The sequence below is a fragment of the Pezoporus wallicus genome, unplaced genomic scaffold (genome assembly GCF_028554395.1).
Source record: "Pezoporus wallicus isolate ANWC-B61680 ecotype Strahan unplaced genomic scaffold, APGP_CSIRO_Pwel_v1 contig_8188, whole genome shotgun sequence".
Taxonomy (NCBI): domain Eukaryota; kingdom Metazoa; phylum Chordata; class Aves; order Psittaciformes; family Psittacidae; genus Pezoporus; species Pezoporus wallicus.
The window spans coordinates 4,498,313-4,517,619 of record NW_026640104.1 but is presented as its reverse complement, the minus strand read 5'-3'; the positions used below and the strand labels follow the sequence as shown (position 1 = coordinate 4,517,619).

Here is a 19,307-nt window from a genome sequence, read left to right as displayed (position 1 = left end):
CATGACACTTTGGAAATGATGCTACCAGATAGGGATTTGCCACAATGATCTCGGAAAGGATGGCTTCCTATTTTACCAATAACCACCAGCCACATAAAATCAAAGGCCTTCAGATAGAGCTTCTATTCCACCACTCCATGTAATCTTTAAACCATGTAACAAAATTAATCATGATCAATTACTATGCATTTATCACAGCTTTCTATGGGACAGTGGAAAACAGCTACGATTAGAATCTTTACTACATGCTTTTCCATTAATCTGTGAAATCCATTTTAAAGGGTATATAATTGTCTTTTCTTAAAACAATTTATAACTTTTCAAAAGTGCAAACCAAATAATTTCATACCAGATGGCTGATGACAGAAAGAAATGACAATTGGTTAGGAAAAAATCCAAAGCTTTCCAAAGCTTTACTCCTTTCTTTCTGTTTTTGCATTGTACTTAACTAATGTAGGTCAACGCACAGTGTCCATAGGCCTTAAAATACCTTGCTGGAGGAGATTTAGAATTTTCCGTTTATCTCACCTTCTTCATTTCTTTATTTGTACTTCTAAATACAGAATATGCACTGGGCACAAGATTGTTTTATCACAGAGATGATGGAAAGCTAACTCACTTGGAATTGTTTGACACAAACTAAGTCATACCAATAGGGATAAACTGAATTTGTTTATTAAGACACAAAGGGGGGTTGGAACTGGATGATCTTTAAGGTCCCTTCCAACCCAAACCATTCTATGATTCTGTGATTCCTTGTGAAGTTAATTCCTCTCCCATCTTAGGAGTGCCAGTAAGTGTTATACTTAACCAGAAGGAACTAAGCCTTGAATAAAGGATGGCTAGTTACACAAGCACATCCTTGAAAATACATATTGCTATGAGGAGAGCAGACAGGAGCCAATAATCCAAACAACTTATTCACTCTGTTTTAATTTCTGGTACAAAACCTAGTCAGGAGCATTACAGACCAAATCTCATGGTATCTCGAGACACCCGTCACAAAGGGCAAAACAAAAACATGGTCTTGCATGGGAGTTATGAATAAGTCACGCAACAGTTGTTAATTCAAATGGTATTAAAATACAAGGCAAGTGGAACTTAGCATTGGTGCTCTCTGTTTATCTAAGAAGGTTTTATTCTACGAGCAATCCCATTGGAATTGGCATCAATAAGACTATTAGAAGCTGGATCACAATGAAGGAACAGCAAATAACAAGAATAATAATCCCTTCATATCTATTTCAGCAGCCAAGTAGACTGAAATAATACAAAAATACTCTCTGGTATTTAAGGGTTATGATTCAACAGTTTTACTTCCCTAGGGAGGGTCCTACAACTATTGTGTTGGAAAGGTGACCTTTACATCACTGTTACCATTTATAACAAATATTATTCATACGCTACCCAAAACTGAATCACATACCCCACAATATACATAGGTAGGTAGAGAGGTAGGTCCTTGTCCAGAAAGATTACTCTCCAGGTAATGATATGACAAATGGTACAATTACAATTCAAGGATAAAAAAAAAGCAGATAAAAAGGAAAAACCACCCCAACCAGCATAAACAACCCTACACAATAAGTTAAATAAATTATACCTGTTAGTCTTATTTCTTATCATATTATATGCACTGTACCTGATCACCTAAATTCCTTTCTTACAGATGTTGCTAGAGAAAGGAGCTTTTAGGATACACTGCACGAAGCCGTGTTTGGGCTGTAGAAAGAACCTTCTTCCGTCTTTGGCCACTTCAACCCTCAAGAAAACACATACTCATTGAGGAAACTTCTTGACAGAAGGAATTTTCCTCACTGGTTTAGTAATGGTGGGCAAAAGATTAATGTTCGTCTACTCCAGCTGCTTGCATTAAGCAGTTATTTTCCCACCTCCTCTGGCACGTAAGATTTATACAGGAGTCAGCCCAGGAAAGAGATGGAGGTATGAATGTGATCTATAAAATGAAAAGTGTCACTGAGAAGGCAAATACAAACTGACTGGTTCATTTTCTCCCACACTAGTAACAGGAAGCATGAAAGGAAGCCAGCAGTTGCACCCATCAAGACAAACAAAAAGAGATGATTCTTCTCACAGTTGCATAACTGCAAGATGTTTAACAAAGGATTCTGGGTGTGCTAGAAATTTGCATGAGTTCAGCACCAGCACGGACAAGTTTATGGAAGAGAAATACTCAGGAACTGAGGGATGGAAAGTCAGCACTTTGTGGCTTGCTGCTTACTTTAGGGGGCCCAAATAGTAGTGAAGTGCTTAACCCCATTAAAGTGAGAAGTTTTCTAGGAGCCAGCACAGAAGTGCTGACATCTCCCAGAATTGCTGAGCTGTGAGCTCTCCTGGTATTAGTAAACTAGCATAGAAAAGTGATTTCATGCTTATCTGCTGGAGTAAATCCTCTGACTAATTTGTTACAAATATGAAGGTGCCCTGCTCTCCCAGTAACCTTGTCTTACATGCTGAAGGAGAGCTGCAGTGGCTCACTGACTGCTGAAAGGCACTAAATAATCACTTCACATGTGCTGGGAAAAGCCTAGAGAAGTTCAGCTCCAGTTGATGCTCAGTACTAGCTGGAATGATGATTTATAATATTGCCTAGTACACATTTGCATCTAGGATGCGAGATGATACTCCCATCATAAAAAGCTAAAAAGCCCTTAAGTATGTATCATTCTAACTTCGCAACATCACTGAATACTCTAAGTGATCTGATATCTTCACCGTAAGCCTGCTATTGAAAGTTCATCTTGCAGCAGAGGGTTGAAGTATGGCTTGGGATTATAATACCAGGTACCATATAAGCTTCTAAATGCAATGGGTAATTCTGATTTCTTGAGCTCCCCAGGGAGCATATATGCTAAAGTGCTCAAAAAAGGTAAAATCCATGGATTCAAATTAACAACAATAACTTACTAAACCTACTAGATTAATTTAAAAGTTTGAGTGACCTGTTTCTGCAGGTCAGGAAAGAGAAGTCAGTGACCTGACTTCTTCTGAAGTGGGAAGAAATGGTGAGGATAGAATGAAGTGAGGTTTTGGTCCAATATTATAAATAACAAGATTATATTGAAAGCAGATTAAGAACTGATTTTCTGTGAGGCCCTTAAGTTCTAATGAATCAGCCTTTCAGAGTATGTCTATAAATTCTTAGAGGTATAAATATCAAATATCAGCTCCCTTTGAATATGACACTACATCACCAGATCCGAGTATACCATGCACTGTAGCATCACAGTTCTGAGCACCTATGAACTATCACTATATCCAGTTTTGGCCAGGATGACCTAGGATAACTGGGAAGCAGATTTTTTTTGTGTGTGCTTCTTTTAGCCGTTTAAAGGGCCAGTTTGCACCCTAACAACAGTCTTTCATTATGTGAGCAGAAGATAACTCAAATGAATTTTAATGTGAATAGCTCATCACTTTACTGGACTAATTTAGTCCTGAAGAAATGAAAAACCCAAACTCCTTGATGTACATCCTAACCTTCCTTCTTAAATTTCTGCTAGGGTTACAAAGCACAGAAGATGGAGGATCTCTTTAGTATCTGCAATCTGCATCTGAAGAAATTAACCTTTCCAGGCTACCTAAATAAACAAATAAAAAGTCATTGTAGCTATCACTCTTAAGAATCACTTTAACCCAATTTATATTTGTATGTGTTAGATGCGAGATAAGTCACCAGTCAGTGGAAAGGATTGTACCAAAAGGGAGTCTCCCCTGACTTAGGAGGTGTCAATAGTCACCCAGTCTACTTAAAGGGTTTAACATCAAAATGTTAAGTTGAGAGTTTCTCATTTGTGTCTACGCAGAATCATTTAGGTTGGAAAAGACCCATATACAGAAACAAAGATTTCTAGGAAAGCCTGATCAGAAATGTTAACATAACAATATGACAACACCATGGTACTGTGTGAAAAGACATCATTACCAAAACACTGAAAACTAAAATTACTGCAATTATTACAATTTAATTCTGAAGACTCATGGTGACTGGATGGGGTAACAGTCTGCCTAAGGACTGTGCTCCCTTGTTGAAAGGCATTTCTGTCATTTTACAAAGAAAAGTCAGGTAATTCATCCACAAGCAAATTATAGACGAGAGAAATACAAGATGAACAAATAACAGATGACAGGCTGGGCAATTTAATTTTATTGCCATTTTTCATCCTTTTCTTTCTGCCTTTTCTCAGGTAACAGCTTAAACCTTGCAACACACATGCAAGCTCATCCCAAAACACCCTGTTTATGTCTCGATGATGTAATGGTACACTGAACTAACATATTTTGCCTCAGTCTGTAAATGATTTAAGGCAGGGATTAGCTCCAGGAAGGATGGTTCTGCTATTAAAACTCTAGAATAGGGCCCAAAAGACTGGGCTTTGCTACAGCCTTCCAGTGTGATGCTACTCACATGAGTCCCAGCTCAGCATCACACACAGATGAGCAGCCCAGCCTATGGCAGAGCCTTGTCCTGATCCTGAAAAGGCTGTGTTTGTTCAGTGTTTACGCCACACTTCCTAGCTCTTTTTAGCTTTAAAGACAATTATCAATGTGTGACAATAACACCCTATTTGAAACTCTGCATTGAAACAGGTGGAGTCATGCAGTAACTGGTCTGACCTGGTTCGTGTTATCTCAGATGAAGCATGCCTTATACAAGGAGATACAACAAGAGTTATACAACTCTTAGCACCAGCCAACAAAGCCAAGTGTTGTGGAGCAGCAGTGGGGTGAGTGTCTCTCTGTCCTGTGTCCTGCTTCATTCCAGGCTCCTCAAAGAGCTTCTGCAAGGCTTACCAAAATCAGCAGAGAGGTGAACCCAAAGAACCTGCTCTAAGCTCTGCCAAGGTAAAATGGAATGCATCGGAGCCGAGAATATTTAAGGGACCGAAGTAAGGTGCATCATGATAAGGTGTGGAGTATCTGGTGAGTTGCTGGAGGATAGGAGCTGGAAGCAGGACATGCTTGAACCTGCAGTGGATTTCACAGGGAGAACTTAGCTCCTGACAGCATACTATGGACTTCAGGGGACAGGGAAGACAAGAGGTGGGAATGTCAGGAAGCGGATGCAGGGCTCTGCCTTTGCAGGACTCATTGAAGGATCAGAGCCTGATATTAAGAGTTTTCTAAGAGCAATCTTCTTTTCTTTGAAGATAAGTTATTTGCAGTACTACTGATACTACACTTTCAAGGCTCAAAGTAAATGACTGCTTCCATTTATGCCAGTGCTTACCTATCAGCTGGTGATTAAGTGATCAAACAGATCAGGGCTGATAAACTTACCTGGTTGATAGCAATGATCAAAGTGAGTTCTCAAAACTATCTGTATGATTTTGAAACACAAATTAAATTTGTTCCTGGGTTCTTTTAAATACAATCACCGAATAGCACTTCTGTAAGGAACTTTTCTATTACATGCTAGAAGAAACTTCACACCGTAAAAATAAGTTATTGCAAATCCTTTAAGAATCTTATTTGTTTACCCATGAATTGCAGCACTAGAGGAAAATAAAAGCATCTGTTTGTCAAGGTCAGGAAGACAACCTGGAAGACATGCTTAGAGGATATCCTGCATATGCAAAATCTCCATGGCAAAGAGCAAGAATCCCAAAGGTATTTTCTTGAAACCTTGCTATCTTTATGGAAGGATTGATTCTTTTGGATCCAACTAATTAAATGCCTGAAGTACTCCTATGGCCACTATGACTTCTTTCTAATGGGTCAAGGAAAGCCTTAAGGTGAATTCCAGAATCTATTTTTAATTATGTTTCAACTGTGTTCTTATTTGCTTTAGATGTTTGCAGTATGGATCGCTACTCTTCTTCTTCTCAGTGAAGCCAAAGGTAAGACATATGGTTGACAGAGTCTATAAACAGTGAAAACTGTGTGTGGTTTAAAGTAGAATATCTGCATTTTTGAAAAAGGATGTGCTTTGGAACAGATTTAACAGACTTCTTCATTAGGAGCGCTGAGTTCTGTCATGTCTTTCCCACATTTAACTTACTACTTTTTAATTCTATACAGGTTTTTGCAGCTAGCAAACCAAATGGGAATTAGAAAGGCATTTTTATATATTAATGGATACCAAAATTCTTCCAGAACAGTTTCCTCTACCCACCCTCAACACACACCAACATTTATGGTAGCTACAACAGTTGTAATGCCAGCGAAGGCACTATGCAGAGAACAAGAAAACAGTCCTGGTCCAATAGTCCTTTTTACCAATAGGAAAGAATAGTTCAGCGGGGACAGACATACAGAAAGAGCAGAGAGAAACAAAAAGGCACCATCCAAAAGTGGAAACACCCCTATGAAAATGACCTGGTCACTTGTGGAGTCCCTCACTGTAGCTCCACAATCAAATCTTCTCTTTCTCTAGATGTATTTCCAGTATATATCACTCTACCCCTGTGTTTCATATAGACTAATGAATAGAGTAAGTCATGGTGTGATGTAGCATGAATTTCTCACCTATCCCAGCTAACAATAGCTCCTCATTGTTTTCAGTATCTTAACAGCAATAAAAATTATTTTGGATTTCACAATTGAAGTGTTTTAATGGTGGGTGAGGATGACATTTAATGGCAACACCCGTATGCCATATTTGCATCATTACTGTATTAAAGGCCCAATAGAAATTGGGAAACTCTAGTCCTTCAGGCACAGACCACACGTCCCGAGGCTGTGCTTTACTTTAGGCTTTTACTCAAATTCCACTTTATTGCTTCCACTAAAGTCTTATGGTGATAAAAGTACAAGGGAGATGTTTAATAGACATTGTGAAGCAGCCAGAGGTATCTCTCTCTGGTTTTGTTTTACTCCTTCATGAATTGTTGCATAAGAAATAACAATTGAGATAATTCCTGATGCATTAGGACTACTTTGAACTGCTACTCTGCGCAGGCAGCAAAAACTGGTTTGTTCTCTGAATCCATAAAGGATCAAGATTTTATTGTCTTTTGTTGTTAACAATATGTTTAACCGAACACATCCTATATTCTCCTGAGTTCTTTAAGCTGAGCTCTACATTGTGTGTGCTACATGCACAAGGCACAAGAGCAGAAACGCTCTCCTTAATGGAAAACTGAGCACAAGTGCCTGAATCAGTCACTTTCTGCTTCCTTTTAGTGTATAAATTAATAGCTTAATGTTTACTGTATAAACACTATCCTGCCACCTTCTTGTAAAGTGGTGGCACCCTGACCTGCAACATTCCAGAACACTAACAGTTTTCTTTGCGTACCCCAGGAAGGCAGGTTTGCTACAGAAGACTCGGATGCTTTACAGATAAACCCCCTTGGTCTGGGATCCCAGGGAGAGAACTGGCAGGCTTGCCCAGCTCTCCAGAATATGTGAACACCAATTTCTTTCTTTACACTAGAGAAAACATCATGAAACATCAAGTAAGAAACTGCTTTGCTTTTAAATACTGATAGCATACAACATTCAACATATAATATAGTTTCTTTACTCCCATATTTTTCCTCATAAGTCTCCCAAAAGAAGCTGCAATTCTGTATTACACATGAAGAACCCATCATAATTTTCTTCATTTCACCTGTCTGATGAGCCAGGTATATTTACAACATATTAATCACAGCCTTCTAACACAAGTCACCTTCTCTACAGTAAGCTAATGACTCAAATTCAGTTTCAGGTTTAGCGTTATAAAGCCAGAGGTGGGGAAGACAGTACAAAATGAAAATTCAGTTTTAGCTCCAGTTTGAAAACATATTTCAGACCCATATATATGACTCAGGGATGTGGTTCATATATAGCTCCTCTGAACTATGTATGATTGGTCTCAGAGGCTTTGCTTATGTGGTTGCCAACGCTGAGCCCTAAAAGCATGTAGACAGTTAGGAGTGAAGATCAGAAGAGAAAGCACCCATCAGAAGAGAAAGCACCCATCAGAAGAGAAAGCACCCATCAGAAGAGAAAGCACCCATCAGAAGAGAAAGTTCACCAAAGACAGGAAGGAAAACAGGATTAAAAAAATAAAGGGAAGCTTCAAAAAGAAAACAGACTACAAAAAGGAAGGCGAGGATGAAATCATATGTGAAAAAAGAAGGAAACAACCCAAAAGAGAATGGAATGGATGTATAAAGAAAATAAGCATTTTTTTGAAGGCTGGGGCTGAGGGAAATATGGAGACTAATAAGCTAAAGAAAATGATTTGGTAACATATACCATGGAGAGAACCTGGAGGTTTCATTTCCAGAGTGCTGAACCAGGTTATTGCTTATGAAGACACATCAGGTAGAGAAGCACAGAGAGCTGTATGGAAGCAGCAAGGTTAAAATGTGAGGTTATCTACAACCACCAGTGGCAGTATCAACAACAACTAGTAGGAAGCTCTGGGCTGTGACAGAGTGACAAATGGAAGTAGCTAAAAGGAGCCTGCAGGACTGTTTTGGATGGATCAAATGGGAACACATACTGAAAGACACCAGCAGTGTGTCAGCCTTTTCCTCTGAGGAGCAGCAGATACTGGGAAAAGCTCACAGCAGGATGCTCAAGGTGTTGGAGGTGTCTGGGCTGCAGTTGTCCATAGCAGGAAGCAGTTTTGTGGAGCTATGAGCTAGTCTGGTGAAAAAAGAGAAATGACCATCAGAGAGTGTGAATTTTACCTGGACAAAGAGCAAGAAAAATGAAGCAAATTGGGGGTGGGAAATCCATTGCTGCTGTTTACTTACATTACATGAAAAAGGTTTCACAGTTGGGTATTTTAATATAAATGGCAGTCACAAAAAGTGGAGGTGTTTAGCGATTTCTCCTGCTTGAGTCACCTCAAAACAAGTCCAGCTGAGAGGGCTCTGAGGTTTTAACTTTAATCAGTCCTCCCCTGAAGGTAAGATATGTGCTAATTAGTGTATGACATCCTCTTTTAAGCTTACAAAACCATAGCAAAAAATAAGAAAGAGACAAGTTTTAAAACAACCCAGGACTCAAAATTTCTTGAAAATAATGTCCTATTTCCCAATAAACCCTGGTGGGCTTTCTCATAAAACATAAATAAGCTTAGCAATGAAGGTCTTATCTTCAAACAAAAAAGCAAGAAAAAGATGCATAGATTCAAAGTCAACCACATACTACCTTGCAGCAGGTGCTATCTTTCTATTTCTATGGCCCAGGTTGATAAAATCTTGTGTTTACACGGCATGTTGTACCAGTATATCTCAAAGCATTGCATGCCAGTATCATAAGTTCAATTAACAGGAGGAAGTGAATAATTTGTTGACGTGATTAATTGATATCCCCCAGCAAGGCAGTTTACACGTGAGAAACAAGACACATCTCTATGGAGTCCAGAACTATGCCTTAGGTGCTGGGTACTCAGCCATGTATCACAATGTACCATGGGACGGAGCAATCACATCCTTGCTGTGTTGTTTGTTGGTTATCTTTTTTACACAGAAAATTTCAGCTACAAGTCCGTCAACTATCAAAGCTTCCAATTTCAGGACACACAGGAAAACTCGCTTCCTTATACATGGCCATCTTGCTGGAGCAGACCTCCCCTGGATATCAAAGATGTGCAGGGTACGGTATGACTATTTTCTGACAGTCATTTTACTTGTGTTTGAAAGCGCAAATATTCACATCACCCCATTAACTGGCTTGAAATTTCCACCTAATATTCACACCTCTCTTCTCTTGTTAATTCAGGGAATATATGAGGGAAAAACCCCTCAGAATGAAGCTCAGTTCCACATGAACACCCTCTTGTTCCTAGCTACGAGTACAGCGCACTCCAGTCTTCTGCTAAGTGCCCTCTTGCTGCATTCAGCTCCACTGGAAAGCTATAATTAACTGATTTTTCAATTCTTTGCCAATAATAAAGAGGGAAAAAAGTCATTTTTCTCACCTCAGCAGAAGGTAAAAATAAACATTTCAGTTTGAGTGAGGCATTTGATCTAATAAAAACAAAATGCTTCTTTCAGCAGATTGGCTTTATTTTATTTAGGCCCATCTCAAAAATTAGATTGTTTCAGAATGAAAAATCAGAATGTTCCATTGCCAGAAGCATATCAACAGTATATTTTGGTTACAATATATAAACTTTGGGGCTGAACAACTCAAAGACGTGTACACAAATTTGCGAATCCAGTGGTCCAAGCATATAAGTTTTGATAGACAAAGCTTGGGCAATAAAAAAGAAGTAACACTATCCTCTTTTTCTAACTGGGGTACTGTCATTAAGAGAAGCTGATACCATAAAGCAAACCAAGGCATCTAGAACAGAAATCGGAACTGAAACAAGCTTCCGTGTGCCCTGTGTTCAAATCACTGCCTCCACTCTGCCTCCGTGTGTTAATTCTTAGTATTGTAGGAATTAGTATACCGAAGATGTGGCTTTACCAGCCACATAAGAGCCCCAGATATAACAAAAAAAAAGATGCTTTTTACATATACCTTGTTACAATTCATATCTGTTTTCTTCTGTTCTTCTGTTTTCATGTTCTCCACCAGTTCATGTTCCACACTGAAGATGTGAACTGCATTTTGACTGATTGGAGAGGTGGCTCCAATGGTTTGTACACCGAAGCAGTTAACAACGTCCGCATTGTGGGGGCTGAGCTGGTATACCTGGTGAACCTTCTGGAGGTAAAAGTACCTGTGGAACATGGGAGCAAGGGCATAGTTTGTATGGTAAAGGCTGTTTTCAGGGTGGCACCTGTAGGTTTGATGCAATAGAGTCAGAAGTATGGAAGTTCTCGATAATACAGCTGAAAATATCATGAAAAATCTCTAATCCTGCACGAATGGGAATACCTGCTTCAGCGTCACACCACAGATAAGTGTGTCCCTAAGGCCTTATAGGCAATAATTGCTGAAAGTTTTGCTCATGATGGGCATTATACTGGATAAAACATCAAATTGCACCTGTCTAGTGAAACTGGCATGGTGAAAAGTGGTAACAGAGGCCCAATGAAGTTAAATCATCCCTCTGTGGGTCACATACGCTGCCTCCTGCAAGAACTGAATTGCAGCAAGCCATGTCAGGCTTCCCATGAAGAAGCTCATCTGAGGCTGGCACACCAGCAGCAATCCCAGCATGGCGCTACCTGTCCAGCAGGTCCTGTGTGGTGGAGCATCTCCATAGCAGGACAGCCGTTTGATTCATGCAGCGGATATGCCACAGACAAAGGCACTGAAAACTCCTCTTCCACAGACCCGTATGTGAAGGGACAGGCAGCTTAGGGGGTGAGGCAGTGGGTCATTCACGTTTTGGATAAGTAATCAGTGCAAATATAGGGGAGCTGCTGCAAAAATTTCCTTTTCCTTCTTTTCTGTCATAAAGGCAAGCTCCTGACAAAGGTCACTCCCACTCAGAGGCACGATATAAGATTGGAGGGATGATTTGGGAACTGCGTCTCTTTAGATACAGATCCCACTGCCCGAAACAGTAACTTCCCACTCAAGACACTCCCCTCCATCACCCACTCACTGATCTGGCCATGTCCCAGCACAGCATGGGGCCACAATGCAGTGCCACCAGCTTGTATGCCCAGCTTAACATGCTTGTTTTCTCCTTTCCATACATCTTCACAGAAAGACTACGGCTACTCTCCTGCCAACATTCATTTCATCGGCCATAGCCTCGGAGCACATGCTGCAGGGGAGGCAGGGAGAAGGAAACCTGGCATTGGAAGAATAACAGGTATGGAAGCTATTTCAGCTGGTGAAGCTTTATGTTTTTCATGCACCTGAAGAATCACTGCTGCCTTATAAACACATAGTATAGACTACCAATGTTCTCGTTTGTCATAATTCACACAAATGAAGACATGTCCTATAGCATGCCACGCATTTCACATGTCAGAGTTCACAGTTCTGAGAAAAGTTTGACTGCAACAGATCAGAAAGGCTTAAATATCCTGACTGTGGCTAAATAGAGGTCAATTTTCACAGGTTGCAGGTCCTAGGAAATACTTTTTTATGATTTTTAATGATAAAAAAGAATGGGAATATGATGTGGAATAAGAGAGTTGTAGAATTAGCAACTCATTGGCATATTGGTTTTAAAAGTACACTCTAATATGGCTTTTTAGATGTTCAAGAGATTGAAAATCTGAAATGAAACGTTAAAAAGCCTGGTTCTAGTATCTCAGGATGAAACAGTAAGTAGCCATTGACACCCTGGAAAGGAAGAAAGCTGTTAGTCACATAGCTGCACAGAGAGACAGAGCACCATGGCACACTCGGACATCACTGTTTTTAGAAGCTCACTGTTTTCTGCTTTCCTTTCTCCTCCAGTCAGTTCTTTTCTATGCACAGACATTGCTTCAACTAAGCTGTGTACACAGCAAGCAGTCACACAAGCAGTTCAGGGAAACAGGGTTCAGAATTGTGTTGCTTGAGCCCTGAAGAGAGCTCACTGACACTGAAATGTAGGGGAAACATTTTCAACCAAGCTCTTTTGGAAACAGAAAATGGATTTTTGACCAAATGAAAGTTCTCAAACAAGTCTGCACACTCATATTAACATAAAAAGATTTCATATTTTTCACTAACAGGCAAAAAACCCCCAAACCTCTTCTTAGAACATTGTTCTCCAAAAGCAAGCCAAGCGCCCACCAGAATTTTACTGTGCTGCAATACCTCCATCCACCTTTCTGTTAAACCCCTGCTTGTTTTGCTGGCTGTGGACCACAAAATGGATTTTTATATGTGGAGTAAAGACAGAAATGTAATGACATACAGTGTACACACAGTGTATGTGATGACATACATATTGATCTATTTGCTCAACCAGACCTGTCTCCATTCATTTAGGTTTGGACCCAGCTGGGCCCCTTTTCCAGTATACTCCCACAACGGTTAGGCTGGATCCTTCAGATGCAAAATTTGTTGATATAATTCATACTCATGCTGGTCATCTTTTCTTTGACTTTGGTAAGTGTCCATGCAAAAGCTGGCATCAATACAGAGGTTTGCCATAGTCTACCTGAGAGTGCTCAGTCTTGATTCCTTGTGCGTTTCAGCTCCAGGGATTCTTCAGCCTTGTGGCCACCTGGATTTTTACCCAAATGGGGGGAAGAAGATGCCAGGATGCAAACAGCTTCGTGTACCTACTGGGAATAGGAGCATCAACGACCTTATGAGAGGTAAAAATGTTTTAAAGAAATAATAGCTCATTATAAACTACAGTTAGAAATAAAGGCTAAGCTAAGGTAAAGCCTTTTGAATGTAGGTATTATTTGTATAGTTCAGATTTTGAGTAGGGAGAGAATGCTCAAAAATGGAATATTTAAAGCTGCCCTTAGATACCTTCCAATTTTCTTCTGATTTTAACTATAAACTGTGGCAGCTTGCAATTACTTCAGTGCCTCCAAAACTTCACCCTATGATTAGCTGAGCCCACATACAGGCTGAAGCAGAGCAGAGCCTGTTTTTATGCAACTTGGTCTTGATACATTGTTCTTTCATAGAGGAAAGACTTCACAGCCAATGAAGATAATACTTGTTGCAAGCGACCTGTAAATATAACCCAAATAGCAAATCCTTCTTTCCTGCACTGGCTGCTCATAAATTTCACTCTGATGGGAAAATGTATTTGTTTCATATATTTCTGACAAAATCAAGGACACATTGCCAAGCATCTCACTTTTCAGAGCATTTCACAGAATCACCTCTGTCAAATGACTGCAGAATTTCTAGAGCTTTAAACACTGAAAGCCATGGAAGTTAAAATAATTGCTACAATTACCTTTAATTCTAGAAATGAGTGGAAACTGTGGTTTTACCAAATACCATGTTGTGATACTGGTAAGCAAATGAAAACTACTTTATAGTAAATACTATATGCTTTTAGAAAGCTATACCTATGAATTAGTCAAGTCTTTGACATATCAAAGGGAAATTCTCCTAAATCCGCCTCAGTTCTCATGTTAAAGTAAAAGCAGTTAAGTACATATAGCAGGACAGGAGGCTGCACAATGTCTACCTGAATGCATCACCACCTCCGTTAACTTCAGCATGAGTACAGGCACACACAGATTAGAATCTGGCTTTTCCCCATAGAAAAATATATATGTAGCCATAAGTACATTTTTTACTATAAAACCTAATAATTCACACTTTAAACATCTTTTAATTATTACTATATTTTAATCTGAGACATCACTATATGCACAAATGCTTTTGAGGAAAAAAGACCCACCAGTTTTGCTTTGGCATGGACTTTATGTCAATACATAACTTTAATCTTTTTTACCTGGGCTCTTTCCCAGAATATAGATCTCTTGGATGTGGACATAAAAGAAGTCTTCGGTACTATGCTGAGAGTATTATCACTCCAAAAGGATTTGTTGGGTATCAGTGTGAAACTTATCGAGCTTTTGTATTGGTAAGTATCAGGTACACATTTATCTGAGGGGTTATACCCCTGCCTTTCTTCTCTTAATGATTTCTGACATAGCTTCTACACTCTAGATTATGGGATACAGGGTGGGCTATGCAGATTCACTGACTACCTTCATCCAGAGCATATGCAAAATATAGGCAAAATGTGAAAGCAACAAACTTAAAAAAAAAAAGAATTACAGATCTAGAAAAAAATAAAGCAGTAAATACATTTACAAAGGGGGATATGAAGTGGCTGGGCTCACCTGTTGCATGGGTCACCAGTCAAGGTCACTCTGGTTGAAGGAAGTCCGTCTAAATCTGGTGAAACGCATCATTAAGGAGACAGCCTCTGGATTTCAGAAGTGTTTAAGTATCTGTATAAACAATAAATGTAGTCAGTGTATAGAGCAGGGGAGATAATTATACATTGCAGTGTTGTTCACACAACCCTCACGTGACAGAAGAAAGAAGGCAGCACAATATTCTGGTGTTTCATGCCAGATATAACCAGGCTTTTAGCAGACCAGTTCAGGCAGCACAACTGGAGGCTGGTCAAGGAGGAAGATAAGTCTGAATTTCTTTCCATTTACTCCCCAAAAGAATGATTACAATACTGGGAAAAGCTGTTAATGTTCAAAGCAATATTGACAAGTAACTTGTACCTTTTCAAAAAGGCTGGAAAAAAAAGCTGAAATAACTTAATTTATTCAACTTTAAGAAGTGGGCTTAAAACAGATAACATCTTGTAACACACATTGTTATTTTCCCCCAGGGAGACTGCTTCCCATGTCCGAAGGAAGGATGCCCACTAATGGGTCATTATGCTGATATGTTTTTACATAAAACTGAAAAAGAACATCAAAAGGTTTATTTAAACACAGGGCCCTCCTCTCCATATGCTCGTAAGTGCTCATTTTGAGAGGTGAATTCTACAGCGGCAATGAATTATATGTGCAAAATCTCTTACACTACTCCAGAAAGCTGCTGGAGTTAATGAGTGGCACTCAGCGCCAAATCTAGAGTTTCAAGTGTGTTGACCTCCAAGTTAGAAACAATGCTAAAATCTTTGTTAATTAGATGATGGCTTCAAAAATTCCATAAAGCTGAAGATGGGAGGAACGTTGTGCACAATTTCAAATAACAATTAAAAAGTTACATTGTCTTTATTGACAAAAATTTATAAAACTGAATCATTCCTTTTGCAAAGCTCATCAAGTCAAAACGGCAGGGAGTAAGAAGCAGTACAGTTTTCATTGTGATTTACGTAGAAGCAGCCAGTGAGGAATAAGGAAATTTGTGAGTAAGTTGCAGTCCATCACAGGTGGATGGACTGCATCATCACAGGTGATGAACTGCAAGGGCAATAAATGGGAAAGGGTCTTCGAGATCCTTATTCACTGGGCAACAAAACATGAAAGCAAAATGAAGGAAAAAAATCAATCATTTTATGTGTCGATAAGAGCAAAAAGTAAAACAATTAATGTGAGTATAGAGAAACTAGCCATTTCGCAAATCTAAATGAATACATTCTTTTCAACATTTACAAACTGCTGAGTTTATGGAAGTTGTAGCCTGAAACCAAACATAAACTTCTGAAATGAAGGAGGAGATTCTCCTTTTAATAGCCCAAATTAAAGACAGCACAAACACTTCCCAAACCTGGTTGTCTGAAATCAGTACGTGCTATTGCATCTGAGACCCTTCTGTCTTAGACACGCGGGATGTCAGGATCTCCTGACAGCTCTTGGGCTATGCACAGTTATAAGAAAACCCTAAAAATTTTATATGTCAGGATTATCCTGGTAAAGAAACCAGTTTTGTTTAATATATCTTTCACAACACAGCAATTCAATGGATCTCACTTCACAGTTGAGAGCTAGCATGCTATCCATGAGACCCCAGATTTCTCAGAAGTGTAAGAAATGACAAGACTACAAGTGAGGGTAAGTGAAAGAGCAAGATGCAGTATTGGCCATGGCAGATTAAATACTCAGCATAGTCAGTAGGTCAGCAAAAATTGGACCTGCAATTTAGACCACTGTCAAGGAAATGAAGAGTACCAGAATCATGCAGAGCTAACACTTGACTTAATAGTGACATTTTGTTTGCTTACAAATGCTTTTGTGCAATAATTTTCTCTCCCTGAAAGACACTGAAACACATGAGAAGTTTTACCATTAGAAAAGAAACTTCCTTACAACCATAATCTATTTCACTTGGCTTTCAAAGGCTGGCGGAAAGAGATACATGTCAAAGTGTCTGCAACAGAAACCATGGAGGGAAATATAGACGTAGCCTTGACTGGAACTAATGGGATCAGGAGAAAATATACAATTGACAAGTAAGTTTAACAGTTTGTTGAAAAAAATAGCTCTATTGCTGTTATCACATTGAATTTATACACAGCTAACTTTACATGTCTCGTCTTGTTCTATGTGATCTGTGGCTTAGATTGGTAATGAAAGCAGCTGATCAGTGGTTGAAGCTCCCCATGGTACAGATGGGGGTCAAAATCTGCTTGCTGGTATCTCTTGCTCTGTATTTGCTTTTCTGTTCTGAAGATGACTGTTAGCATAGCAGAGGGGGTGAGAGCAAAGAGCTCTGTGGCTGCTGCTGGACTCACACATCATTTGGTGATCTTTGTGAAGAAAGAGAGCTGCATGGCATACAAACATTTGATGGTTCCCTCCTCTAGGGAAAAGGTGAGGAAGTTGCAGCTTGGTTATGAATGGAGCAGGAGTCAGATTCCTGTCTGCTCAGAGTAGTTTTTTCCAGTGAATTTGAATTTCATAAACTGATCCTTGCCAAGAGCACAGCTTAAATATTGAAAAAACAGTCTCCTCTGTGTTTCAACATAGCGCTGTAACTGGTACCCTGTACCAGGAGTACCTTTGGTTGGAAATACACTACTGCAGTGATGCACCTAGAGGTAATTTCTATGTTAATGTCACTGTAGTGTGCATTCTATTAAAATGAATGATACCACAGAAGACATGAACGTAAACTATAATCTTCAATTTTCCTCATGGTTGAGAGCAAGCAGAAGCACTGAGAGGACTTTTTGTCATGACTTATTTGAATATTTTCTAAACATAATGCTTAGAATAAACCCCATGGGAATACTGACAGAAGCCAAGCTGACTAATCTAGTGTTTTCATGTTGAAAGGCACAGGAATTCAAGCCACTAAGTCCTCTGCATACTTATGTAGGATCCCTGTTACAATGTTTGTCCAAAAGAGTGTTTGATATATTTTTACGTATGACTAAACTAAGATCCAAGGATTTCATAAACAACTTTTCTACCTGCGTCGAATGACTAGCCAGCAGACAGGACAGAACTTGGTGCTTCTGGACCCCAGACATGATGTCCCCAGTGCCTCCGTTGAAAGCCTCAGATCTGTGTGAGGCTCTGCATCAAGAGCCCTGTGCATTTCCCAGGACACGTTCTCCAGTGATATGTTCTAAGCAAAAATTTTGCCTAATATCCCTGATGGGTAATTCATGAAAAATAAAATATAATAAAATTAGAATGCTAGAATTCAAAGCTTCAACTCTCACAGCATCCCACAGCTCATCTTCCTGTCTGCCGCAACTGTAGCATTTTGTTTCCCTCATGTGCAAAGAAAGCAGAGCATCACTTCTGTGCTTTTCTTTTGGCAGGGGAACTTTCAAACCAGGCAACACGTACTTGAACTACATTGATACAGAAATTTCTGGGAACATTTCAAAAGTTGAGTTTCTCTGGAAAAAGCATCTAGGTCATGTACACAGAGGCTGCATGGGAGCTGAAGAAGTCACAATAATATCTGGGGAAAATGGAAATGTGTGAGTACACAATGTAATGGTGTTCCATTCGGTGGGTATAGAGGGGGGAAAAATGAACAAAACAAACAAGGGAAAAAATACCCAAAATACCTTTGCATGGTATCATGTCCCTTAAAACAAGTGGGTTTAGGTACTGAAAATAAGAGCCTAATCCACATTTCATGGCAGTACTGGGTGGCTGGCTGAGCACAGTTACTCCCAAGAGCTCAGCACTGCAGCCAAAAATCCCCAGAGAACAGAAACATCAAATCTGAAGTCCTGGTGGGGAATAGCACCGCAGTTATAAGAAAGGTAGAAGTTTTTTTCTCCTCAATTGCAGTTTGCTGTGCCTACATCTCTGTATGCACATAACAGAGCACATCAGAAACAGCTCTGCACAGTGCAACAGTCACTTGAGGTGGACTCCAACCAGACTCCATGGATCAGGCACCCACTGGCACTTGCAGTACATTAGGTACACTGCTGGAGTACACCTCTTGGCTCAGTTTTAACCAAAACGGATCCATCTGATGCGTCCAGACACCACTCTGTCATGTAAACCGAAGTGCGGCAAGTGGGAAAAATAGAGTGCAAGGTTCCCTTTGAAAGTGTATTCCTGGTCCAAATTAAAATGCTAATGGAGATTGAGCATAAAGACAAACACATCTTAAAATGTAATAGTTAGCTACTAACTAGTAGTTCTTCTAAAAAGTCATTGTATAACATACACTTTTTGCTCTCAGTCTACTAGAATTCATGCTTTGATTTAACATGAAATAGAAATGAGACTTACAATGATTATCTTGTGCTGCTGCTCAGAAAATGTCCCACTGTGCTAAAAAATATCTCCTTGAACTCTTCCTCTCTCACCAGGTCTGTGTTCTGTGGCTGTGGAACCGTGCAACAGAGCACATGGCAAGACCTTGCCCTTTGCTGAGGTTTGGCGAGGAATGCCACCGTGTCCATTGTGGCAGCTCTCGCCATCTGGAAGAGAGCACTTCAGTCTGTAGCAAACTATGAACAAGACTCCTTCAACAGATCATTAAAAACTTGCCCAGCCCACTACAAAAGCTCTATGTCCAAATTACCGTTTTCTGCTTTCATCCATACAGGGATGTATAGTTCCAGTTAC

General features: G+C 39.7%; 1 protein-coding gene across 1 annotated transcript; it reads left to right on the top strand.

Moving 5' to 3' along the window:
- The first annotated feature begins 4,731 nt into the window (after positions 1-4,731).
- Positions 4,732-19,307, top strand: LOC130603556 (pancreatic lipase-related protein 2-like). The gene is made up of 14 exons (XM_057417383.1): positions 4,732-4,866; positions 5,515-5,631; positions 5,813-5,861; positions 7,267-7,421; positions 9,436-9,561; positions 10,492-10,626; positions 11,575-11,683; positions 12,799-12,918; positions 13,008-13,130; positions 14,256-14,371; positions 15,143-15,272; positions 16,600-16,711; positions 18,032-18,196; positions 19,049-19,307. The coding sequence occupies exons 2-14, from the start codon at positions 5,572-5,574 to the stop codon at positions 19,110-19,112; spliced, it is 1,464 nt and encodes a 487-aa protein (XP_057273366.1). The 5' UTR covers positions 4,732-4,866; positions 5,515-5,571; the 3' UTR covers positions 19,113-19,307.

What these genes read in the sequence shown, in the direction of transcription:
- LOC130603556 (XM_057417383.1), top strand. Translation starts at nt 5,572, where the DNA reads ATGCTTAGAGGATATCCTGCATATGCAAAATCTCCATGGCAAAGAGCA. An exon ending in GGATATCAAAGATGTGCAGG is followed by an intron (nt 9,562 to 10,491) that starts GTACGGTATGAC and finishes GTTCTCCACCAG; the next exon opens with TTCATGTTCCACACTGAAGA. An exon ending in TCTGGGGAAAATGGAAATGT is followed by an intron (nt 18,197 to 19,048) that starts GTGAGTACACAA and finishes CTCTCTCACCAG; the next exon opens with GTCTGTGTTCTGTGGCTGTG.